This window comes from Lethenteron reissneri, chromosome 6, assembly GCF_015708825.2.
Source record: "Lethenteron reissneri isolate LAM-NWPU_2019-01 chromosome 6, ASM1570882v1, whole genome shotgun sequence".
Lineage (NCBI taxonomy): Eukaryota > Metazoa > Chordata > Hyperoartia > Petromyzontiformes > Petromyzontidae > Lethenteron > Lethenteron reissneri.
In genome coordinates, this window is record NC_083784.1 from 9,729,420 (window position 1) to 9,756,060 (window position 26,641).

Sequence of the window (26,641 nt, forward strand, 5' to 3'; positions counted from 1 at the left end):
CGCAGGAGCACATGCAGAGGATGCTTTCAGTCAAGCAATGATCAGTCTCACACCGTTTGTGAGACTAGGCTCAGAAGAAAGCTGTCTCTGGTGTGGACCAATCAGTTTCAAAGACAATGCATCATATATGATATTATCAGATCATTTTTTTTTGTTTGCGTGTTCGCCATAAGTACGTGTGGTTAATGCAGACATGATTCCTTGAAAAAATGATTCTGTTTGGTGTTTTAACATCTTAACACCTGTATTATTGCCAGAAAGGGAAACACATTTGGCTATATTATATTCTTGGGTCTTTCGGTAAAGTCTATATTGTTATATAATGATCAGCGTTTACACGTGCGGGAGAAAACCCACGCATGCGAGGGGGAAACACTCTATCCCAGACTCGACATTTATGTGATCCACCACAGCGCTGGGTCGCAGGTCACGTGCATAGCCACCACCGCACGGCGCATGACTCGATGCTCATTGCACGGGGGAATCGACAGGCGATGGGCAGTGGCGCTCTCGGCTTTCATGATGGTAGCCCAGACATTGAATAGAGACTGCGGCGCATCGAGGGAGACCAACATTGGCAATTTGCTTCAAACGGAATATATATGTCTAAATATATTGATGAAGTTCAATCGCGCGCCCCTCACTCTAATCCGGAACGACTGAGAGCGTGTGTCCGAACGTGCGACTGCTTCGTCGACTAGACTGTTAGGACGACAGCCCACATTACTTGCAGGAACTAATACATTAATTTCTTCCATCAGGGACCTTAACATCTCCTGATCTCCAAATGCTCAGCACTCCCAGGTCGAGGTTGCGCTCTTTTGGCGATCGTGCTTTTGCTAGCGTGGCACCCAAGCTATGGAACGCTTTGCCACTTGAAATAAGGTCATTAATCGAAATTGGTAGGTATATTTAAGTGTGTTTTAAATACCCATCTCTTTAAAGTCGGTTGCCCTGATTATGTTTTTGTTTCCTGCTTTTCATGCATTGCGCATTGGGATCCTAGGATGGAATCCGCATTATACACTTGAATTATTATTATCACGGACTGAACGCACACGGGCAGTCGTAGACCTGACCCTGACCACGGCGATAACAGCCAACGCGCCGATCCAACTCCCGCTGGGCTCATCCGGGTTTCGACCAGATCCTCAAGTGCCAGCTTTGAAAATTACAAAACTCGATCGGAGTGCCACGCGATGGACATCTCTTACAGCAGGGCACGTGGGAGAGAGCGGCGCGTCGAGTGTTAGTGTGAGGGCGTCGCACGACAGAATCTCAGAAGAAAGTTGGGTGACATCTCCCTCCGTTGGGCCATTCCCTCGGTAGTGGGGTCCCACTGAAAGTGCGAAAGCTCTGAATGGACTCTCGCATTAAAACAAAGTCCAGCACAGTCAACTCTCCATTATCCCGGCTCACGGAGGGGAAAGGGAGCGGCTCGGACAAAACGAAACGTGGATCGTGCACCGCGCTTCTAGATGAACGGTCCTGATCGCATTCCCCACGCAGTCGGGGCGAACAAGCAGCATGCGCCCTCTGTCGTTAAATGCTTCTTCAAGGTGCGCGCTCGCCCTACTTGTTGACGTGTCTGCGGTCACCGTGGGCACCGATTCGCTGACCCTCGACGTGCAAGGAGCAGACAATAAATTAAGGGCGCGTGCGTTAAAGCGTGCGCGCAGAAGCGCAGGTGATGTGCAACCCGGGGGACGGTCCGCCCACGGATAATCGAGAAACCCACCACCACGCGTCTGAGCACACGGCTTGCAACCGTGAGCACCTCTCTCAATGTCTCTCTGTCTCTCTCTGACCCCGTCGCTCGGTGGCTGCAGGTTGCGACCATGACTACCGGGCCACGCGCCGCGCTCATCTCGGCGTTAGCGCTGGCCGCCGTGCTCTTGCCCACGTGTCGAGCCGGCGCTTACTACCGTGACAAGTACAAGCCGCAGGCCCAAGCGGCCCCGCTGGGGGCTGGGGCCGGCCTGAAGGCCGTGTCCTGGGACCACCAGGCGGGCGGCCTGGGCCTGGGCCTCCCGGCGCATTGGGATCAGCAGCCGCAGCACCAGTGGGAGCAGCCCGCCGCGGGGATGAAGGTGAGCCGGCGGCGCGCCCGCTAGGGGGTCACACGGATAATTATTGATGGGGGGGGGGGGGGCGCTGTGGTGACTAGGAGATGTTAACTGCCTCGCTTGGTATTCAGGGGGTCGTGGGTTCGATCCCGATCCTGACGCCTGTTTTTATTTGGAGTGTCTTTCTCCCCATGGTCACGTGGATTTTTCTCCGGGTCCTCTGTTTTTTTCCCCTCCACATATGGAATCAACGTCATACGTTTAGAGTATTTGGCTGCTTTAAATGTCCACACGATAAACCACTGCGTTGGGCTATAATTTGTGCTAGCCAGGTCATTCTAAAAAAAAGCTGTATAGCTTTATACCTGGTAGAATAATAATGGTTTCGTTTTTAAAGATAACACATTTCTGGTAGGCTCGACACGCACATGTCGGGAGCTGGAAGCCCCTCCCTCTGTCCATCAGCCCCACCCATTTTTACATAGCCACGCCCACTCAAGCGCTAGCACCACTCACACAATCAGTGGATTGGCTCCTTTTGACGTTGACCCCACCCACCAACTCGGGTAGCCCCGCCCATTGCCCACGTGATGAGTCACACCCTGATTGGCTCACAGTGACGACATCACATTTGCCCTCTCTATTTAGAACCGAAACTGGAGGATGATTTCTCCACAACTCTGGCTGTCGCCTGATGATGCTGGTTTTAATTACTGGTAAATGTTGTAGTGGGTTTACTCTCCAACACACCGGTGGTGCTGAACTAGTAACGAATTGGCACGTTTTGTTTACGTGACAAACCTCACTGATTGGCTGTCGAGTGGTGGCGAGTTTAACGACACATTTATATTCATGGGATCAAACCCCAAAAAAGCCTTTATTATGGATCACCATTCTTGTCTCCCCTATGTCCTTGGCCCGGTCCGCGGCATCATGTCACGTCCCTTGCCAGTGATGTATCCCGCAGCCGTCAATTGTCTAGAGATGTAAAAAAAAAGGTTTTTGGGTTAGATCGCGTTATTTATAAATGTGTCGCAACCCTCCACCACCCGACACGGCCAATCAGTAAGAAATGTGTCACGTTAACAAAACGCCAATTAGTTACTTCTTCAGCCCACCGGTGTGATTGAATAGTGAATCCACAACATTTAGAATTTATAATAACGCGATCTAACCCAAAAACATTTATTATGAATAATACTGGTCGCGAAAGTCTACATGTTTAACTGTCTAGAGATGCATTTGCATTCAAGCACTCTGTACGTCAAACTCGTGTCTATACAATCGTCTTCATCACCGGCCACAATATATCCACTGCTAGATGAGGGCCTCCCAAAGCCACCGCCGCCGTCAGCCTTGCGACGATCCTGCGATGTCTAAGCAGCCCCACTTATCGTGCGTAATCCCTGAAAGTGGTGACTTTTGTCGCGCGCTTTAACGAGAACCCGAGTCGCTCACCGAGCAGAGATCCCCGTTGTGTATCCGTACATCGCGCTCACATGCGGGAACTCATCATCCCCAGATGACCTCGGCTCAGTAAAGCGCTCGGTAAAGTAAGACATTTGGCGTGCTCTCAAGCACTCCCATCTGTATGCCGATTGCGTTGCCAGTCTCCTGTCACGAGTCGACAATGACGACGATTCATCACGACGGGCGTGGGTTCGCCACATCAAAGCGCTCTCTTCTCCACCAGTAGGGACCTGGTCCAACATCCCCGGCGTGCAGGGCTCTCTCCATCAACGTGCCAACACGGAGATGCAGGATTCCTGCAGCAATAGAGGCCACCGGTGTTAGACAAAATCATCACTCGCCTTGAATGCATCCCCCGATCTTTGCGAGATCGTGGAAAAGAAGCAGGGGTCGAGCGTCGGTTACGTCTTCGGACGGGGACCGCAAGAGGCCTGCCAGGTGTTGAGAGGCGCGGGGCTGAGTGTTGCTCTCCTTGTGCTCAGCGCAAGGTCTGCGGTTGCCTCCCTCGCTGCGAGTGGAAATTAAATCGACGAACATCCCAATGTGGTGGCGGCACTCCTCTTGAAGAGGCGTGAACGAGACCCAGCGAGGCTTTCCTGGCTTCACAATCGGCATTATTATAATAAGTGTAAATTAATGAATAGCTATTCATAATGATTAATTGTTCTAAATCGTGGCTGGGGATGGCTGAGGAAAAAGTATGCTCGTTCCAGAATCCCCCCTCCCCCCCCCCGAGTCAGCCCATCCGATGCGGCCGAGTTGCCGCATTCCCATCATTACGATGCATTCCATCGCTCGAGCTGCCACAACTTGGATCTCTTCCTTGCATAAATCTGTTCCACTCTATAAATGCGCATTCACATTTAGCATGCACGAAGCGCTCCTTGAATGTCATCAAAGTGTATCATGCTGATGGGAAAGTCTTCCCGTCGCGGTAAGAGCCAGCACAGCCTCACTCTATGACAGCCGGGCTCCCGCGTGAGAATATTTGGCCGATGTCGTCGTGAGAAATTCAAATCCAACGCTTTTCTGGGAATGATGAGGAAACCCACCACAAGTGGAAAATGCGTTCAGGCCACGTTTTGTTGTTGTTTTGTCCAACGTCTTATCAGTTGGCGGCCTAAACAACAACACGGCTGCACACTCAGCTCTGTTGAGCTGGTGGTCTCGACAAGGCTGAGGGCATCGTACATGCGATGCCCTCGGCACCATGACACGCACGCGAGGCAGGCGCATGCCCGTAAACCAGGGTGTGGAGGCAGCGAGGGGCTGGTGGCTACCAGCGCAAATGATGCGAAATTCCCTTCCCGTGGGCATCGAGGTGGAGCCATTCCCTGGCTTTCAATGAGAAGGCGGCACAGCAAAAATGTGGATTCCGCCTGTTCCATCTGCATGGGATAGTGTTCAACCCTCGCACGCGTGGGTTCTATCAGGGGGCTTCGGTTTTCTCCCACGTGTATAAACACACGTTGATTGGCTGATAGCACTTTAATACAGAGAGGGCCACTGGGCCTAATCAATTGTTGGCACCGGCTCACTGGCTCATCATCGAGTGGCTGCCCTCCCACTTGTCTGCGGTTCCTGGTGCCATCAGAGTTGTTCTCCCTCTATCTCTGCGCGAGAGCGAGCAAACATTGTTCGGCGGCGCAGTTTTATGATGATGGGAGCCGTGTCTCTGTGAACAAGGGGGCACCCACGTGCGTTATCAAACCTCCGTGGCGTGCACGGTGTCGTGTATGAGGAGGGAAGCTGGAGCAGGGGTGCGTGCAAGCGCACGCGAGACGCGCCGCGTTGCTTGTGCGTGGCTGCGCTGGGTGGACGCACGGAAGGGCACGGTGGAGCAGCAGGGCCTGGGTTTGATCCCGACCCTGATGCCTGCTTCATATTTGGAGTTTTCCTGTCTCTCTCCCCGTGGTCGCGTGGATTTTTCACCGGGTCCTCCGGTTTTTCCCTCCACATTTAGAATCAACATTATACGTTTGATGTGTTTGGCTACTATAAATGTCCACGTAATAAGCCACTTCTCTGAGCTATTATTTGTGGTCAGGTCGCTTATGAAAAAGAGCTATATGACTCAGTGTGCCTTACCTGGTAAATAAAATAAAATATAGAAGGCGTGGACGTGAGCAGCGCGAGAGGGCTTCGTGTGAATCATTGGGCCTCATCGTCACGTAATCTGACGGCAAGGATAGAGGCCGCCAAGGCAATGGTGAGCAGGGCCTGCCGAGCCCCAAGGGGGACTGTGGGCTGGTCGGACAGCTTGGCCAGCCTTGCATCAAGGGCGCACCAGGTCACGTTGGGCAAAGCCCAAAATTATAAAATGAAATAAAAACAATTTTAAATGTAAGTTTTTTTTTCTTCTAGTAGGGGGTGATTATTGTTGCGGGTATATATTTCTTACAATATGGCAAATGTATGACCGTGACGCGGGGACACGATGGCCTACTCTTGCAAATTACATCACGGGATCTTTGAAATCCACTCTGAAGCAGATAGCGTGAAGAATTTCAAAGGTTCCTACACCTGCAGGATTAATTGGGGACGACCGCTAGATTCGAACCATTAATCTCTGTGACTATATGCGAACACGCTACTGCATAGCCGTGTTCACCGCCTAATAAATAATACATATTGACAGTGATGGTCATGTTGAGGATGATTATAATGATGATGGTGTGGGTTTGTGCGACGCAGGTGTGAGGCACTGTACAATTAAGACATGCTGATGATTATGATGATGGTGGGTGCTTGTGCGACGCAGGCGGCTGGACAGTGGGACCAGGGGCCGGGCCAGGGTTTGAAAGCGGGCGGAGTGTGGGAACCGCAGCCTCAGGGTGGGTACAAGGCAGGGCCGATGGCGGGTCAACTGCCCCAGGCCGGCAAGGACAAGTACAAGGGTGAGTGGGGGTGACCTGTGCGCACACGTGAGACGCTCCGGCCTGGAGGTCACTGGGTGGCGGGGTTGCGAGATGTTAACTACCCGCCTGGCATACAGGAGTTCGTGGGTTCAATCCCGACTCTGACACCTGTTGTATATTTGGAGTTTGCGTGATTTCCCCGTATTTTTTTCCCTCCACATTTAAAAACATGCATTCGAGAATTTGACTGTTATTTCATTTCCACGTGATAAACCGATTCATTCGGCAATCATTTCGCGTCTTGAAAAGAGCTATATAGCTCAGTGGGCCTTACCTGGTAAAATAAAATATAGTCCAATAGTAGAGTGGCTCTGGGGTGCGAGAGGCAAAGCCGGCACTGCTAAGATCCTGGTTTCCGTTCCAGGTTTCAACCGTCAGCAATAAAACTGCATTCTCAAGTAGAGTGAACTTATGGCCTCAGCCTGACACCAATAACGTATTTTAGTTTTTATTTAGCTTATTCCAGTTCTGAGATGTGCACGTTTTTAGTTTCATTGCCGTGCAACAAGCCAGCTTTTTCATGACATTGAAAGCAGTCATGTCCCTATTGTGAATAAAGAGGTCTATTGAATTGACCAGAAGTAGTTATGGATGTTATCTTTCGAGGCCATTCTCCCACACAACGTGATGTATTGCTGGCTGCAGTGTTCCAAAACATTTGTATTTCCTCTCACCAATAGCAGTTGAAATATTATTTTGGACAATAAAACAAATGCGATTTTGTATTAATATTAAGGTAGGATTGTGAGCATTAACTCGAGTGGCTATGTGTGTGTGCTTGTGTAACAGGTGTCGCCCCAGTGATGCCGGCCGGCATTAAAGGTGAAAAGGGATACCAAGGCGATCAGGGAGCACGGGGACCCCCAGGGGCACAGGGCCCCCCTGGGCCCCAAGGAAACGGACTGCCAGGTCCCCGTGGCCTACAGGGCCCACCAGGGCCTCCTGGATTCTCCAGCATTGGAAAACCAGGAATGCCAGGGATGCCAGGAAAACCAGGGCTTGGAGGCCAGCAAGGCCCCAAAGGTGACTTGGGCCCACAAGGTCAGCCAGGCCACAAAGGCCTGCCTGGGCTTCCAGGCCTTCCCGGGCCACCAGGCCAGTCTATTACTGGAAAGCCAGGCCTCCTGGGGCCACAGGGCCTCCCAGGGCCCTCGGGACAGCCAGGACCAAAAGGTGACCAAGGAGCGCCAGGCGTGTCAGGTCTCAAGGGCGAAAATGGTCATGGGATTCAGGGCATCCCGGGCCCGAGAGGCCTACCAGGCCCCATTGGACCACCCGGTCAACCAGGCTTGCCAGGCGAAGGAAAACCAGGCTATGACGGTATGCCGGGTAAGCCAGGCCCAATTGGACCTGTTGGGCCACATGGGGAGCTCGGGCCTATGGGTCCCTCAGGGCCAATTGGACTTCCTGGTCCTATGGGAATGCCCGGTGAAGGCAAGCCTGGCTTGGATGGTCTTCCTGGCTTAAAGGGACCTCCAGGGGATAAGGGCCATCAAGGCCTACCCGGGATGCCTGGGCCACCGGGCTTCCCAGGCATTGGCAAGCAGGGCCTGCCGGGCCCCAAAGGGGATCGTGGGCTGGGCGGACAGCTTGGCCAACCTGGCATCAAGGGCGCACCCGGTCATGTTGGGCTGCCAGGCCCCTTAGGGCCTAAGGGTGACAAGGGCCTTCCAGGACTGCCAGGCCCTCAGGGTCCACCAGGCGGAGGCGGTCTGCCGGGATTTAAAGGCGAACCAGGGCACATGGGTTCACCTGGCCTGCAAGGGCCGAGAGGCGAACCAGGACTCGATGGCCTGCCTGGGAAGGGAGGCCTGCCGGGAGATGTTGGAGAGCCAGGACCCAAAGGACTGCCCGGGGCCCCTGGACTCAAGGGTGAACCAGGCCACAAAGGACACCAGGGACTTCCAGGTGAGAAAGGAGTGGGGAAAGTTAAATCCTCTACCACAAGTTGTGACAATTACGGAGTGACGATCGAGTGACCATCGCCAGGACTGATATCCTTCTGTCAGTCCATGTGGCATCATGCTGTATTATTTTGGCCCACAACGACACGACACAGGTGTGGCCTAGTCAGGGACAGAATCAAGGATGGTTGTAAAGTCGTATTTTGATCAACGTTCCATCCTGGTAATTTGATGACGTACATCAGGAAAACATGTCACAGGAAGTGGTAGGATGCTGTTCTGACAATTCTGTCAGGCAGTGTCAGGTGGCAATTTGAGCAAATTTCTGGTTTGAATGAGCAACGCTTGGGACACATATCTCTAAGCCGCTGTGTAAAAATCACCACAGGAAGAACAAACCTAGCTGAGACTGCTTGCACATGAACCATGACATAATGCCCTGATGATTATAATTTAAAAAATTGGACTTTGGACCTAGAATATGTAAGACAAAACATTTGTATAGATTTATATGAACATTGTTTTAGTGAAACAATTAATGTACTTTTTTGCCATATGTGTACATTTTCTCTTCCTTGCATACAGGTATAACCGGCGCACCTGGGGGTAAAGGAGAACTTGGCCTGGCTGGGCAGCCAGGACCCAGAGGCCTGGCCGGAATTCCAGGCATGCCAGGGCCTGTGGGCCCTATCGGCATACAGGGAATCCATGGGCCAAAAGGAGAGCCAGGGGTGCCAGGATTGCCAGGGCCGCAAGGAGAAGGCAAGCAAGGCCTACAAGGCCCATCGGGGCCCGCGGGAAATCCAGGTCTTCAGGGCCCTCAGGGTCCGCCCGGTCTTCCTGGCCCACCAGGCCCGCCCGGCCTTCCTGGCGTGGGGCAGCAAGCCGGCTTCGGAGACTTCCCCGACAGGGCGGCTGCGGCGGGCGCCTCAGACGGCCAGAAGGCAGGCTCGCAAAAATACAGGGGCCAAAAGGGCAAGTACGACAAGGGCCAGGGCGGGAACGGGCAGGTCAATGTGCTTCCCTTGACGGCGAGTTCCGCGTCGGCCTTCACGGCCCGCCTCTCGGCTCCGTTCCCTCCGGCCGGGCAGCCCATCAAGTTCGACAAGGTCATCTACAACGGGCAGGGCCACTACAACCCGTTGACGGGCGTGTTCACGTGCGAGGTGGCGGGCGTCTACTACTTCGCCTACCACGTGCACGTCAAGGGCGCCAATGTGTGGGTGGCGCTCTTCAAGAACGGCGTGCCCGTCATGTTCACGTTCGATGAGTACAAGAAGGGCACGCTGGACCAGGCGTCGGGCAGCTCAGTGGTGGAGCTGCAACCCGGGGACCAGGTCTTCATCCAGATCCCCTCTGATCAGGCCGATGGCCTCTACTCCACCGATCACATTCACTCCTCCTTCTCCGGCTTCCTCCTCTTCGCGGTCTGAGGCCTCTGCAGCACTCGCCCCAACCGCCCCCCGCCCCCCCCCCCCGCCTCCGACGCGTAAACCCCTCTCCTGCCCAGACGATATCTTTTCACGCCCCGTGGCATGTCGTTATTCCATTGGGCCATCTGCGTTAGCCATACAGTCATCATTATTATCATCACATGCATACCATCAGTAACCACTGCATTGGCCTAGTTTACTTCAGAATTGTAGCAGACTAACTTTACTGATCGGCAATCCCCCCCACGCCCTCCACAAGTGTTTGGAAAGCACAAACGTTTATTCTTTGGTGCCTCTATATCTTCCTTACATGGGCACATCGTAGATGCTAAAATGCAGTATTACCATAACGTATGATCAAATATTATATGGCGCACGTGCACACTCGTTCACATATACAAAGACGTGCCTACACAAATACACACAGATAAACGGTCATGGGTTCATTGAGTAAGTGGAGATGTTTGCTAAATTTGAATAAAGTCGCAGTGCATTCCCTGCCACATTTATTGGTCAAAACTATTTGATTCTAACTCTGTGGTGAGCTTTAGGCAGCTGACAAAGTGATAAGTGGGCACAAGCAGGCAACAGGATAATTATCCACATATTGCCTTGCTTGGTATTACAATATCTATGTTTCCACAGTTCAGTCATTGCTCAAACCTGAGCACCATTTGATCCCAGGGTGTAGAGTGGGTCCTGTGTTGCCAACGCCTTTCCTCTCTCCTCGGCCTGTCAGCTGTCCCAAGGCCTTATTTGGCAGGCCCGAGTCCCCTGCATTGGTGTCCTCTTGTTATCAACCTGCAGCCACGCTCGCATTTATCATGCTTTAGATTGGCGCAGTAGCCGTCAATTCGTTTGATCTCGCAAAAACGGGAAATGTTGACCCTCGGTGTAAATGTGTCCTTCAGTAGCAGACACTTTTCCTCTGTAATTCTCAGTTGTGAAGCACCTGTACAGTGCACAAAGTGAGTTTGAGGTTGTGATAGTGCAGTTGATGTCCGTATGGAATTAAATATACAACTTGGAACCCGAGCTAAAGAGAAGAACAAAACTACATCGGCGGAGCTTGTGGTTTCAGAATTACCGAAGTAATTGTAGTTTAATGTTTGTCTGTGAACCGAAATCATGTTTTTATATCATAGTTAATATGTAAAGGTCATTTAATATATAAAATGTAATCATTGCAGTTAGAGGTTTATGAATACAGTAATAGCTAATTTGGTTATTGGAGGAGATGGTGTAAAATGCTCCCGGTCACGGAAAATGACGGTCACGGATAATGTAATGAACTCGAGGGACCACGCCATTACGCTAAGCATCCCACATTCACCTTAGCGAGGCCCTTTCCTTATGAATGCACAGAGGGACCACGCAGCCCCCCCGTGCAAGTATCGTTATTAAATACCGGAGTGCATTTGCGGGCGATTCTACGCAGGCGAGTACTTTAAAGACACGCGGCACACGTTCAGAATGCTTAACGGACCCGCTTGACAGGAGAGTTTAACTTTGAGCACCAAAATACATACACGTTGACAGAACCTCTTCCACCCTTTAACCATCTTTACTCGAAACACATTGCCTTGGCGTAAATGGACACAGTACCGAAAGCCATATAGAACCGGATAAGCATCATAGGATCCAAGAGATATAAGTATTTGTCATTATTCGCGATGCTTTTGTTCCTCGCTGACTCAAATCTCTTTGTTTTTGCCAAAACGTGCCACGTGTCACTTTTACCGTTCCATGCGTTCGTCTGGGTTGGGGCCCAGTTACATTCACGTCAACTTGCCAACCTGGGCCTGCCAGTGTAAGCACATGGCCCCCGCCGGTGGCTTTCAACGTTGCCACACGTGCCACCTTGTGTCCAGGACATCCTACGGCCGTGTGGTCACGTGTTCTCTGGCTAGGGTGGCCCACCTGTCCAGCACTTGACCTCGACAATCCGGGAATTGGCTTCTGTGTTCAGGGGGCAAGGGAGGGGGGTGCGCAGGAATTGATTTCTACTGAGATCTAACACCAGTTTTGTGTAGAAGTTTATTGCAGGAGACTCCGACAGTTAAGACCTAGGCTGTGACTGAGAACATCTGTCCTGGCCTGGGCCTGTGGAAAAGTTCACGAAACTCTCGCACTGGACCACCTACAACAAGGCGAACGCTTTGGCACTGTGTGTTCACCGATCGTGGTGACCACTTAGCCAGTGTGATGCCACGTCGTAATAACACACATTGGCAGAACAACTCGGCCGCCTTCAAGCTAATCTCAGTCTTTGCTGTGAGGCGTCTTGAGGTGTTTTATTAGCATTTGGACGCTACGTAAATAAATAAAATGCCATCCTTTCTGCCATCCGAACACCGAACTCTGGTGGGGGCAGTAGTTGTGGTGCATTGCCCAGTGCAGACACACACGCAGGCACGCATTGCTTCCTCTGACCCAAGTCCACCCGCCCATCACACCTTATCCGCAGCGCATCGCAAATTGCCGCGACAATTCATCTCGCCGCACAGTCCATAACGCGACTTTGTCAGAATTCCTGCAATGATTTCACGTTGCTATTCTTTTACGTCGTAACCACTCATTCTGGTGTAAGTGTATCTTTAACCTCCTGGGCCCTGCATTAGTTCACATCTGTACAATCTCGGCCCCGGACTATCGGTTGTACATCTGTGAATGGGCGCTGTGTTGACAGTGCTCCTTTGTGATCGTTGAACACTGCATCCCCCTCCGCGACCCTTAAAGAAAAAAAAAGCTGCCAGCAACTCCCGAGCACTAATAGCAGACGAGAAGGCGTCTGTTGAAGTGAACGAGGTTATGGGAACGTGAGAAAAGACAGCGCTGGCAGGGAGTCCCCAGAGCTGGGCAGCGCGAGGAAATGAATGAGTCCGTCCGAGCGAGTCCGTCCGAGCGAGTCCGTCCGAGCGAGTCTGAGTCCGTCCGAGCGAGTCCGTCTGAGCGAGTCTGAGTCTGAGTCCAAGTCCGAGTCTGTCCGAGTCCGAGTCCATACGCGAGCGAGTCCATACGAGCGAGTCCCGTCCGAGTCCGTCCGAGCAAGTCCGTCCGAGCGAGTCCATCTGCGCAAAACTGTGCTCTGCAGACCTTCAGACGACAAAGGTTCAGTCGATGGACGCCGTGCAGTACGCCCACGTTTCAGATATGTTCACGGAATGACGTGTATACGAAAATTTTCTATATTGTTTGTAGTTGTACTTCGCTATGACGCCAGACTAGGACCGCGATTGCAACGCACGGTAAGCTAACAACCGATGGTTTTAAATACAGGTAGCACCTGTGGTCGTATACAGCTCCCCTTTCAGCATGTCTGCGACCTCCCCTCTCTATCACTCTCGTCTTTAAAAGTTAAATAACGGAAGATTGAATTTGGGTTGGGCTCTGAACCAGAGGGTTGCGAACTGGCTTTTTTTTAATAGGAGCTGTGTGAGTTCATAATTAAGAGCTGGAGGTCTTCATGGCCAGTGCTGTTGATGTGGAGGTCATCTGTAGTCCAAGCAAGGTTGAGAAGAACTGCTGGTAAAAGCATTGTAGAGCATTTCAACCATTCAGTGCTTATCCGATTACTGGAATAAAATCTGTTACATTTGCCTTTAAATTGACATTATTCCGATACGCTAAGAGGCCTTCATCCATCGCAACGAGCCTATTCATAACATCGACCCCCCCCCCCATGACATCGAATAGATGTTTGGCTCAAACGAGAATTGAGGCGGAGTTCATCTCCCAGTTCACAGCCCTGGGTCAGTAGTGGACATTCCACATGCCTATGGCGGGGTACGAGTTGGTCTGTAGGACAACCACCGTTGACTTTGTCAAAAAGGTGGTGCTCCTTTTTTCATCGCGCGAGGATCCAAGTCTGAAAAAACAAGAATAGGATTTTACCCCTTTCTGCCAATAAAACAGGAGTTGTGTTAAGATGTTCAAACACCGAATATAACCTTTTTGCAAGGGATCGTGTGCTGCATTAACCACACGTACTTGTGGTGAACATGCAAACATGCTCTGATAATGATATCTGCATTGTCTTTGAAACTGATTGGCCTGCACCAGAGGCAGCAGCCTTCTTTCGAGCCAAGTATCACCGGTGTCAGACCAGAGAACGCCAAAAGGCGAACATAACAGAGACAATGCACTATCAGAGCATTATAGCTCGAGGTGAGCAGAAAGGGTAAAACCTAGTCTTATTTTTTCATACTTTGATACTGGCAAAAAGATCAAGTCTGTAGATCCTGTACGCACCACTGTATTTTAAGATGTATGGGCATGAGAACAACGTATGGGCATGAGACCAGTGTATGGGCATGAGATCAAGGTCTATAGGATCACTTTCAGTGCCTAGCGCTGAACACGGTGGGCGAGGGGACCCCTCAGCACCCACAAGGCGTCTGTGGGATGCGGGGCTCACAGTTCGTGAAGGATCCGTGTCGGGGCAGGACGGCTGGGTTCCTCGGCACGTTGCTGACTAAATGGCAGCTGTTCTTGTCCGAAAATGCATTCTTACTATTCACGCCACGGCTTTGTTATTCAAATATATGTTTTCAAATCAACATTGAGCAACTGAAAAGAGTTGGGCGGGACCGCTAGCAGACGAGCGTGTCACTAAGCTAGGACGATGATGTCGCGTGCAGTGATAGAACATAGGGTTTTTGTTGTTATTGCTCGGGTTGCAATACTGTTACAGGGCACTGCAATAACGGTTACGGTACGATCCCTCGGGGGGGGGGGGGGGGATAGGTGTGAGAGAAAGGATGAAATTGTGTTAACGCAGTGTCACATTGGATTGCCATTCCCACCCGCGGCTGGTGTGGCACTCGTTAGACAAACACGGTCGTGATCGTTTTGCTCTTTCACAAATTTGCATCAACAAACCAAAGGGGGGGGGACTGTGTTACTAGGACTCCTCTACTTACGAACACTCGACTTAGGAACTTTCAGAGATACGAAGAAACCTGTCCGCACAGTCCAGTTGCCTGTTCGGACCGAGAGTCGTAAGTTCGACCGCCGCGCAATCGACGGCGGTGGTGGCATTCGTGAAGAACCTGCGGCCAGTCCCCGCGTTTGGAATTGACAGGAGTAAAGTTGGCCTTACGAACAAATCGACTTACGAACAGACCTCTGGAACTTGACTCGTTCGTAAGTAGAGGAGTGCGCTGCACTCACTTCAAGTTCCTTTGTGCAACCGATGCGCGCATCACTGGGCCCTGTCAACTGCAGTTCCGGCGACGACTGCGAATGGTCGCCACGCGTTTGTCGCAAAAACACTCCCTCGCTTCGCACCATTGGTCTTTAAGCCTCATTATTTATTGTCACGAGAGAAGACAGGCAAGCCACGATCCTGCAAATGCGTGTTCCTTACTTTAAAATAAAAACGCTTGACCACCAAAACAAAAGGGAAAAATGGGTTTTAAATTGTATTAATTTAAATATCAGGTTTTTTTTTATTCTTGCAGTTTCCAGAAGAAGAAATACAAAACATTTGAGTCTCGGGAGTTGTTGGTGAACTGCTGATATTGTTACTGTGACTGCAGCTGTGTTTTTGTGTGTTTACGCACACACACACACACGTGTCTTAAAGCATATTACAGTACTATTGTGGCTGTTGTTCTTGTTGCTGTTCTTGCGTGTGTTGTTACAAAAGAGACCAACTAAGACACACGGGCAGCTGACGGAGGGGGTCTTCCCTCAGTGGAAGGGAACGCTAAGCTTTATCACTACATGGTGCTGTTATTAATAATGGATGGTTGCTCTGGCACTTGCATGCTATAACTGCATTCTGAAACGGTGCTAAATCTTTGTACAGAACTACACAATAAAGTGCATTCCTGTTCTTAAACGACGGTCTCCGCTGGTTTATTTGAAAGTTTCAATCTGTGGTGCGTTTGTTAAAAAAACGGATCTGCGTTTTATCTGCCCAGTGCTGCATGATTGTTCTCGGTCACTGCCTGGCCTTTGCACTTAGTACATCAGAAGAGTTTAACCTCCAGGATGTGCGTGTGCACGTGTTACACGGGTTACGTGTCAAACTGCGACGCCTAATTGGCCACAAAAACAAACCCAATATATTAGTCAATCACGCTTGTGGGCCTTAAAATAACAACACATTATCGGGCACTTTTCAGCAAATGGCTCCTGTGCCGACGGTGGCTTGGAGATGTTAACTACCTCACCTGGTATGCAGGAGGTCATGGGTTCGACGCCTGCTATATATTTAGAGTTTGCGGTGTCTCTCTCCCCTCGGTCGCGTTGATGTTTCTCTGGGTCCTCCGGTTCTTTCCCTCCACATTTAGAATCAACGTGCCTTTTTGAGGAGTATTTGGCTGATTTCGATGTCCACGTGATGATAAGCCACTTCGTTGGGCTATCGTTTTGCTCGCCAGGTCTCTTCTAAAAAAGAGCGACATAGCAGTTCAGTTGGCCTTACCTGGTACAGTAAAAATAATTGTTGAGTTTGTTTTAATAGCATCCACATGGTGTGATGAAGGCTGTGAGGCAGTGATATTTCTCATCGGGGAAAACCCTGATGGTATAACCCTGATGGTATAACCCTGATGGTATAACCCTCATGGTATAACCCTGATGACATAACCCTGATGGTATAACCCTGATGGTATAACCCTCATGGTATAACCCTCATGGTATAACCCTGATGACATAACCCTGATGGTATAACCCTGATGGTATAACCCTCATGGTATAACCCTCATGGTATAACCCTGATGACATAACCCTGACTGGTATAACCCTGATGGTATAACCCTCATGGTATAACCCTGATAACATAACCCTGATGGTATAACCCTCATGGTATAACCCTGATGGTATAACCCTGATGGTATAACCCTGATGGTACAACCTTATTCTATAACCTTCATGGTATAACCCTCATGGTATAACCCTCATGGTATAACCCTGATGACATAACCCTGATGGTATAACCCTGATGGTATAACCCTCATGGTATAACCCTGATGGTATAACCTTATTCTATAACCTTCATGGTATAACCCTCATGGTATAACCCTCATGGTATAACCCTCATGGTATAAACCTGATGACATAACCCTGATGGTATAACCCTGATGGTATAACCCTCATGGTATAACCCTGATAACATAACCCTGATGGTATAACCCTCATGGTATAACCCTGATGGTATAACCCTCATGGTATAATCTTCATGGTATAACCCTGATAACATAACCCTGATGGTATAACCCTCATGGTATAACCCTCATGGTATAACCCTGATGGTATAACCCTCATGGTATAATCTTCATGGTATAACCCTGATAACATAACCCTCATGGTATAACCCTCATGGTATAACTTCCCCTGGTCCAAAACAGAAAGCCAGCGGCTCCCACGGAAACTGTCAAGTGTGTGTCTTGGATCCTCACAATGATGGTAACTCCTGACAGTCGAAAGCTTTTGGTTCCACGGCAATCACAACACTCTCAGATTTCCATCTTTCTTTCTTACGCAGACAATTGTTGGCGAGGGATATGACGACCTTGATTTTGTTTCCCAACCTTCGATTGATCAAAATCTTGACTTCATTTGTGCTATGCTCTTGCGACTGAAATGTGGGTCGCTTAAACCGGGGTCTGTTCTTTTAGGGCGATATTGCATTATAAATTAAAGTATAATTCCAACGCATGGCATTCATGCTTGTGCATTTCTCATTCCTTATTTGGATAAGAACTCAAATATTTTTTTATTTGACCAGGTGAAGCCCACTGAGCTATGTAGCTCTTTTTCAGAAGTGACTTGGCCAACAAATGATAGCCAACGAAGTGGCTTATCACGTGGACATGTACAGCAGCCAAACACTCTGAACGTGTGGTGTTCATTCTAAATGTGGAGGGAAAACCCAGAGGGTCTGGAGAAAAATCCACGCGACCGCGGAGAGAGAGAGACACAAACTCCAAATATTGAGGCATCGGGGTCGGGATCAAACCCACGACCTCCTGTATACCAGGCAAGGTCGTTAACATCTCGCCAACTGAGTGCAGTTTTACTGGTGGCTCCCGTGTTTCGTTTTGTTCTTGACCTCGGTTACCCATCCCACGCTTTCCGCTTTGACGAGCTCACTCTGTATTGGTAGCGGACGTGCCCTCTATCTTGGATAGGCATCGCCTTGGGGGACAACAAGCGTCAAGTAAAGTTTCTTGAATGTCAGCTTCTTAATTTACACCCTCAAAGGTGCGTACGGTCCAGCGGTCTACGCGTTGGGAGATCTTCAACAGCCCTTCACCTCTCCCGGCTCCCCTCCTTCGGGAACTCCATTTCTGCCGTCAAATCCCTTGAAAAACACCCTGCGCATTCGCGTTTGAATTCTCCAACCAATCCCCTCCGACTACTCGCCGATCGAACAGAAGACCATCGATCCATCCCGTGGCTGTTCCGCATGACCGATCAGGATCATCTCGCAACAGCGATCATCCAACTTAGAGCGGTCGATTCAAATGGATGCGTTTTGTTACACTGGTAGAATGTAATCACGAAAGGCATAAAAGCACAGGCAAAATGAGTAATGGTAGGATTCAATAACATCTGGAGAAGCAAGCAAATCAGCTATAAGACCGAACTGAACATCTTAGAAACATGCGCGTTCAGTACAGCTTTGTATGCCTGCGAGACTTGAACATTACAAAAGACTGACAGAGATCAGATATCGTCTCTCTAAATGTATTGCTACAGAAGGATACTGCTGCGTCGAAGCTGGACCCGAACAGTGATCAACGTCGAAGTAAGAAAGAGGTTGCACATAGAAGAAGACAACCTGATGATGATGCAGGCAGTGATGAGAAGGAAACTGGCACTATTTGGACCGTGTAGGATGAACAACAAGAACATTTAAAGTGTGTTGTTGTTGTTGTTGTACGGAAAAATGGAAGGAACAGGAAAGAGAGGAAGACCTCACAGAGAATGTCTTGCTGACGACATTAGAGATTGGTGCCAGCAAGACGTGGCCACTACTTGAGCACATTGGTGGAAACACGTGACGACATGTGCAGTGGACACCTACGGGCTATTTGCCCCGTGGAGCGTCATGATGATGATGGTGAATAATGGATCGTGATGATGATGATGAATAATGGATCGTGATGATGATGATGATGGTGGATAATGGATCGTGATGATGATGATGATGGTGAATAATGGATCGTGATGATGATGGTGAATAATGTATCGTGATGATGATGATGGTGACTACAGTAGTGTCATGATGATGATGGTTCGTGATGATGATGATGGTGATGAATAATGTATCGTGATGATGATGATGATGGTGAATAATGTATCGTGATGATGATGATGGTGAATAATGTATCGTGATGATGATGATGATGAATAATGGTTCGTGATGATGATGATGGTGAATAATGGATCGTGATGATGATGGTGAATAATGGATCGTGAATGATGATGATGATGAATAATGGATCGTGATGATGATGGTGAATAATGTATCGTGATGATGATGATGAATAATGTATCGTGATGATGAATAATGGATCGTGATGATGATGATGGTGAATAATGGATCGTGATGATGATGATGGATAATGGATCGTGATGATGAATAATGGATCGTGATGATGAATAATGGATCGTGATGATGATGATGGATAATGGATCGTGATGATGATGATGGATCGTGATGATGGTGATGAATAATGTATCGTGATGATGGTGATGAATAATGTATCGTGATGATGATGAATAATGGATCGTGATGATGAATAATGGATCGTGATGATGGTGATGAATAATGTATCGTGATGATGATGATGGATCGTGATGATGATGATGGATAATGGATCGTGATGATGAATAATGTATCGTGATGATGATGATGAATAATGGATCGTGATGATGATGATGATGAATAATGGATCGTGATGATGATGGTGGATAATGGATCGTGATGATGATGATGGTGAATAATGGATCGTGATGATGATGATGATGGATAATGGATCGTGATGATGATGATGGTGAATAATGGATCGTGATGATGATGGTGGATAATGGATCGTGATGATGATGATGATGGATAATGGATCGTGATGATGATGATGGTGAATAATGGATCGTGATGATGATGAATAATGGATCGTGATGATGATGATGGTGAATAATGGATCGTGATGATGATGATGGTGAATAATGTATCGTGATGATGATGATGGTGAATAATGGATCGTGATGATGATGGTGAATAATGGATCGTGATGATGATGAATAATGGATCGTGATGATGATGATGGTGAATAATGGATCGTGATGATGATGATGGTGAATAATGTATCGTGATGATGATGGTGAATAATGTATCGTGATGATGATGATGATGGTGAATAATGGATCGTGATGATGATGGTGAATAATGGATCGTGATGATGATGATGGTGAATAATGTATCGTGATGATGATGATGGTGAATAATGGATCGTGATGATGATGATGATGAATAATGGACCGTGATGATGATGATGAATAATGGACCGTGATGATGATGGTGAATAATGGATCGTGATGATGATGATGATGAATAATGGATCGTGATGATGATGATGGTGAATAATGTATCGTGATGATGATGATGATGGTGACTACAGTAGTGTCATGATGATGATGGTTCGTGATGATGATGATGGTGATGAATAATGGATCGTGATGATGATGATGATGGTGGATAATGGATCGTGATTATGATGATGGTGAATAATGTATTGTGATGATGATGATGATGGTGACTACAGTAGTGTCATAATGATGATGGTTCGTGATGATGATGATGATGATGGTGAATAATGGATCGTGATGATGATGATTGTGAATAATGGATCGTGATGATGATGGTGAATAATGGATCGTGATGATGATGATGGTGAATAATGTATCGTGATGATGATGATGGTGAATAATGGATCGTGATGATGATGATGAATAATGGATCGTGATGATGATGATGAATAATGGATAGTGATGATGATGATGGTGAATAATGGATCGTGATGATGATGATGAATAATGGATCGTGATGATGATGATGATGAATAGTGGATCGTGATGATGATGATGGTGAATAATGGATCGTGATGATGATGATGAATAATGGATCGTGATGATGATGATGGATAATGGATCGTGATGATGATGGTGAATAATGGATCGTGATGATGATGATGGATAATGTATCGTGATGATGATGATGGATAATGGATCGTGATGATGATGATGGATAATGGATCGTGATGATGATGATGATGGATAATGGATCGTGATGATGATGATGGATAATGGATTGTGATGATGATGATGGATAATGGACCGCCTGCGGCGTCTTCACGCAAGGTGGCTCAGAACGCCCGACATCCCCCTACTGGCCCACATCAGTACAGTCGCTTCTATAAAGCGGTGGTAGTTGCGTTCCTGAAGAACACCGCGTTATGGAAGAAAATCGCGTTACAATCAAGATATAGTATGAGGGTAACGCACAGTCTGCGATAACGCGTGAGATGCACACGCAGGCTGAACAAAGCCTGAGGCTCTGTGGGTAGCGTCAAGAGGCATGGAGCAGCCGTGTGTCACGATGCTGCGCCGAGGCGGCCGTACGGCCGCTTATTCCTCCCCGCGCTGCGACGTAGTTCCTTTCGCTCGATCGCGTTATATCCAATTCGCACCCGCGTTATGAAGAGACGTGTTCCCTTAATACGTCCATCGCGTCAAACCCAATTCGCGTATTGAAACCCCGCGGCGTTTTAGGAAAACGGACTGTACAGTCTAGGGAATGTGGACCTTATAAACAAACTTCGCTTATACAATTGCGACAAAATTAATTGGTGGGTGTCCATTTCTACTGTGCTACAGATAGGCATGTGAAGAGGTACCTGATAGTAGCTCCTGTATTGAGTGCCAGCCACACTCTGAGTTAAATTAGAACAAGTCGCTGGACACAAGACAATACTTTCCCATAATGCAATATGCCCGCAACATGTTAGATTTGTTTTACTTTTAATATTCATTAATTTGTTAAAAAGGGGGTTGTATGGTAATGATCAGCTTATTTGTGGTGACTTGTCGTGTGCCTATTCTAAAACTGGTCACCAGAAAAACAAATCTCATCAGGCCCCATGGTGTAAAGGAGACTCGCCAACCCATATTAACTCTAAAATCGAGATTCCCGGCCTGCCCTAACTCTATATATATCAGGCCCTAACTCTATAGATATCAGGCCCTAACTTTAAAATCTAAATTCTCATGAGGCCCCATGGTGTAAAATAGATTCTCCAACCCGCATAGACTCTATTTCTCTGGCATGTGTTATGAAAAATGGCCATTCAATGCATTAAAACCTCACGAATTATGTTTTTATCCAGATCAGGCCAACAAAGTGTTTGCTTTTGCACCACTGCCAACGCAGCGCCACCGGCTGACATCTAACAGAGAGGCAACTTGCACTTAAACATTTGGCAGTTCAGCACTTCTTAAATCAAGACTGACTGCTGGTGAGACACTGATGTTGTACCGGGCCCACAGTTTGCTTCTGTCTAAGCAGCGCGACTGATGAGCAATGGACTCGCGAGAAGGCGCGTGGCTGACGGCAAGTCAAACACGTACTCTTACTTAGAATTAAGTGGGGCAGATACGCAAAACATTTATTCTGCTGAAGACACACGGAGACAATAGCCGGGGGGGGGGGGGGGCTAGAGAGACAATAGACAAGGAGGGGCCTAGAGAGACAATAGACAGGGAGGGGCCTAGAGAGACAATGGACAGGGAGGGGCCTAGAGAGACACGGAGACAATAGACAGGGAGGGGCCTAGAGAGACACGGAGACAATAGACAGGGAGGGGCCTAGAGAGACAATGGACAAGGAGGGGCCTAGAGAGACAATGGACAGGGAGGGGCCTAGAGAGACAATGGACAGGGAGGGGCCTAGAGAGACAATGGACAGGGAGGGGCCTATAGAGACAATAGACAGGGAGGGGCCTAGAGAGACAATGGACAGGGAGGGGCCTATAGAGATGTAGTGGTGGTATTGACGTGCGCCAGCAGTGATGGATCACGGGGCGCGGGGTTGGGCACGCGGTGTGGGCGTGGCATGGACGCGCGCGCCGGTGGTGAGGCGCGCTCACACAAGCTGGGAAAAGAGGATCGTAGCGAGTGCGCAGTGATTGGTCAGATAAGTGGGTACTCTCAGCGACGTCCGCAGGAGGGGTATAAAGGGGGACGCGCGAGAGCACTCGTGGTCAGTGTTAACCAGTTGAAGACCGAAGACGGGGTGGAGGAGGTAGGGGCCCGAGACCCCTAGTCCCGCCGTCCTTGTGGGGACCGGGGCCCTGTGTGGCTCGGAGCCGAGACTGGGGGGACCGTAGTCCGACGCCCGTGTGGGTCGGGACGGTGGTACCCAGAGCCGAGACGGGCACCCCGGCTGGGTGTGTCCCGGAAGGCTACGGGGCGTAAGAGCCCGTGTCAGTACAGCTGAGTGGGTGTTGGTCACCCGTGTAGCTGAGTGGGTGTTAGTCACCCGTGTAGCTGAGTGGGTGTTGGTCACCCGTGTAGCTGAGTGGGTGTTAGTCACCCGTGTAGCTGAGTGGGTGTTGGTCACCCGTGTAGCTGAGTGGGTGTTGGTCACCCGTGTAGCTAAGTGGGTGTTGGTCACCCGTGTAACGAAGTTGTAGCTGAGTGGGTGTCCGTCACCCGTGTAGCTAAGTGGGTGTTGGTCACCCGTGTAACGAAGTAGGGTGTTAGTCATCCGTGTAACTACAAGTTGGTGAAAATAAAGAGTGTGCTACCCGTGACGTCGTCTCCTGCCGAGTTACTACTTTACAGAGACAATAGACAGGGAGAGGCCTAAAGAGACAATGGGCAGAGAGGGGCCTAGAGAGACAATAGATAGGGAGGGGCTTAGAGAGACAATGGACAGGGAGGGGCCTAGAGAGACAATGGACAGGGAGGGGCCTATAGAGACAATAGACAGGGAGGGGCCTAGAGAGACAATGGACAGGGAGGGGCCTAGAGAGACAATAGACAGGGAGGGGCCTAGAGAGACAATGGACAGGGAGGGGCCTATAGAGACAATAGACAGGGAGAGGTCTAAAGAGACAATGGGCAGAGAGGGGCCTATAGAGACAATAGACAGGGAGGGGCCTAGAGAGACAATGGACAGGGAGGGGCCTATAGAGACAATAGACAGGGAGGGGCCTATAGAGACAATAGACAGGGAGGGGCCTAGAGAGACAATGGACAGGGAGGGGCCTATAGAGACAATAGACAGGGAGGGGCCTAGAGAGACAATAGACAGGGAGGGGCCTATAAAGACAATAGACAGGGAGGGGCCTAGAGAGACAATGGACAGAGAGGGGCCTAGAGAGACAATGGACAGGGAGGGGCTTAGAGAGACAATGGACAGGGAGGGGCCTAGAGAGACAATAGATAGGGAGGGGCTTAGAGAGACAATAGACAGGGAGGGGCCTAGAGAGACAATAGACAGGGAGGGGCCTGGAGAGACAATAGACAGGGAGGGGCCTAGAGAGACAATGGACAGGGAGGGGCCTAGAGAGACAATAGATAGGGAGGGGCCTAGAGACAATGGACAGGGAGGGGCCTAGAGAGACAATGGACAGGGAGGGGCCTAGAGAGACAATAGACAGGGAGGGGCCTAGAGAGACAATAGACAGGGAGGGGCCTAGAGACAATGGACAGGGGGGGCCTAGAGACAATAGACAGAGAGGGGCCTAGAGAGACAATAGGCAGGGAGGGGCCTAGAGACAATGGACAGGGAGGGGCCTAGAGAGACAATAGACAGGGAGGGGCCTGGAGAGACAATAGACAGGGAGGGGCCTAGAGAGACAATAGACAGGGAGGGGCCTAGAGAGACAATAGACAGGGAGGGGCCTAGAGACAATGGACAGGGAGGGGCCTGGAGAGACAATAGATAGGGAGGGGCCTAGAGAGACAATAGACAGGGAGGGGCCTAGAGACAATGGACAGGGAGGGGCCTAGAGAGACAATAGACAGGGAGGGGCCTGGAGAGACAATAGACAGGGAGGGGCCTAGAGAGACAATGGACAGGGAGGGGGGGGAGGCGGAGTCGCCGCCCGCGCCTCCGAGTGGAGGCGCTCCCTGCAGACTGAGCCAGAGCGGGAGGAGCCGAGTGGGTGTGCGGGGTGAGGAAGACGCGGAGGGTGGAGGAGGAGGAGGTGGATACGACAACTAGAAGGAGGATAAGACGAGGAGAGGAGACGAGGCACGAAAACAATAGCGAGGAAGTAGCGAGGGGGTGACGGGGAGGAGGAGAGAAAGCGACGGAGAGGAGACGAGGAGGAGGAGGGAGGAGGCTGGGCGATGGACATGGCTTGGCTTCTGGCGGTGATCGCTGCCGCGAGTGAGTGCGCTGCTGCTGCTGCTCCCACCTGATGATGGTCGTGGTGGTGATGGTGGTGGTGATGATGGTGGTGGTGGTCGTGGTGGTGGCTCCGCGTCCACAATTGCGCGCGTCATGCGCGTGTGTGCCCGCGCACGCGTGTGTCTTTGTATGTCTGCATCGTCACCAGGGAGACAAAGGCGGCCGGGCGTGGTGCTGGCAACCCACCCCATCGTGTGCCGTGCTGGCCTTCAAAGGTGCTCGCCAACAGCACTTGACCTTATAGTCTGTTAAGGCTATACCGGGGATCTTTGTATTTGTGTATACATGTGCGTGTATTACGTGCGTGTTTGTCTTGTATATGTTCATATCGTCACCAGGGAGACAAAGGCGGTCGGGCGTGCCGACCTTCATGGGTGCTCGCAAACAGCACTCGCGTTAGCGGTCTAAGGCTATCCGGGGACTCTTTATCTGTGTACGTGTATGCTGTGTGTATGTGTCTGTGTGTATGTGTGTGTGTGCGCGATGTGTATGTAAGTGTACATGTGCGGGGAGCGGTGGTGGAGTGGTTTGTGCAGAGTTCGACCAATAATAGTGACGAATATCTGAACCGGTTCTGGGCATCCCCTAGGTCGACTCAGCCTTAAATGAGTACCTGGTTTGGTGCGTAAACATAACCACGGGGGAGACAAAGGCGGCCGGGCGTGGTGTTGGCCACCCACTCCCTCGCTAACAGCACTTGCCACAACAATCTGTTCAGGCTATTCGGGGGATCTTTATATATTCTAGTTGCTCGTTAACGGCATTTAGCCCAGCTGTCTGTCTAAGGCTACACGGGGGAGCTTTGTGTTATTCTTTGTACGTGTCTGGAGGCACGTGTGTGTGTACGTGTCGACGTGTGGGGAGCGGTGGTGCAGCGGTTAGCGCGCTGTGCTACGAACCCGGCGACCCGAGATCGATTCCCGCTCACGGGCCAATACCGGTGCCGATTATCTGATCCGGTCCTGGGCTTCCCCTAGGTCGACTCAGCCTCAAATGAGTACCTGGTGCGGTGTTTAAACATCGCCACTCGGAGACAAAGGCGGCCGAGTGTGGTGTCGGCCACCCACTCCCTCGTGTGCCGTGCCAACATTCATAGGTGCTACTCGCTAGCAGCACTTGCCCCAACAGTCTGTGAAGACTACACTGGGGATCTTTTATTGTACTTGTGTGTGTCAGCGGAGGGTAGAGGAGCGGAGCTCGCACTGGCCGGGCGACGAACACGCAGCAAGTTGGCACAGCAGGGGGCACAGGTGGTGCGTCTGTCAGCCACGGCAGTCAGTCGACCCACGGCACCACCTGGGTCTGTCCCGTGACCTCCTCCTGCCAGCAGCGAGCCTCCGACACTTCTCGTGGCCTCAGTGGCGAACGGCGGCTGTTGTATGGGTCTGTGTTGTGTGTGTGACGTTTGTGTGTGTGT

At 50.1% G+C, this 26,641-nt stretch overlaps 2 protein-coding genes across 2 annotated transcripts in view; both read left to right on the plus strand.

Annotated features, from left to right (window-relative positions):
• The window catches only part of LOC133354822 (collagen alpha-1(X) chain-like), a 50,839-nt gene extending 35,204 nt beyond the window's left edge, over positions 1–15,635 (plus strand). The window contains exons 2-5 of the mRNA XM_061571971.1: positions 1,830–2,090; positions 6,298–6,433; positions 7,244–8,362; positions 8,944–15,635. Of these exons, the coding sequence (XP_061427955.1) occupies positions 1,839–2,090; positions 6,298–6,433; positions 7,244–8,362; positions 8,944–9,791 (2,355 nt within the window). The 5' untranslated portion in view covers positions 1,830–1,838 and the 3' untranslated portion in view covers positions 9,792–15,635. The remainder of the gene's footprint in view (positions 1–1,829; positions 2,091–6,297; positions 6,434–7,243; positions 8,363–8,943) is intronic.
• A 9,459-nt stretch (positions 15,636–25,094) lies between these two features.
• Positions 25,095–26,641, plus strand: part of LOC133354843 (fibronectin type III domain-containing protein 4-like) — a 34,844-nt gene continuing 33,297 nt past the window's right edge. The window contains exon 1 of the mRNA XM_061571998.1: positions 25,095–25,203. Coding sequence (XP_061427982.1) covers positions 25,164–25,203 — 40 coding nt within the window. The 5' untranslated portion in view covers positions 25,095–25,163. The remainder of the gene's footprint in view (positions 25,204–26,641) is intronic.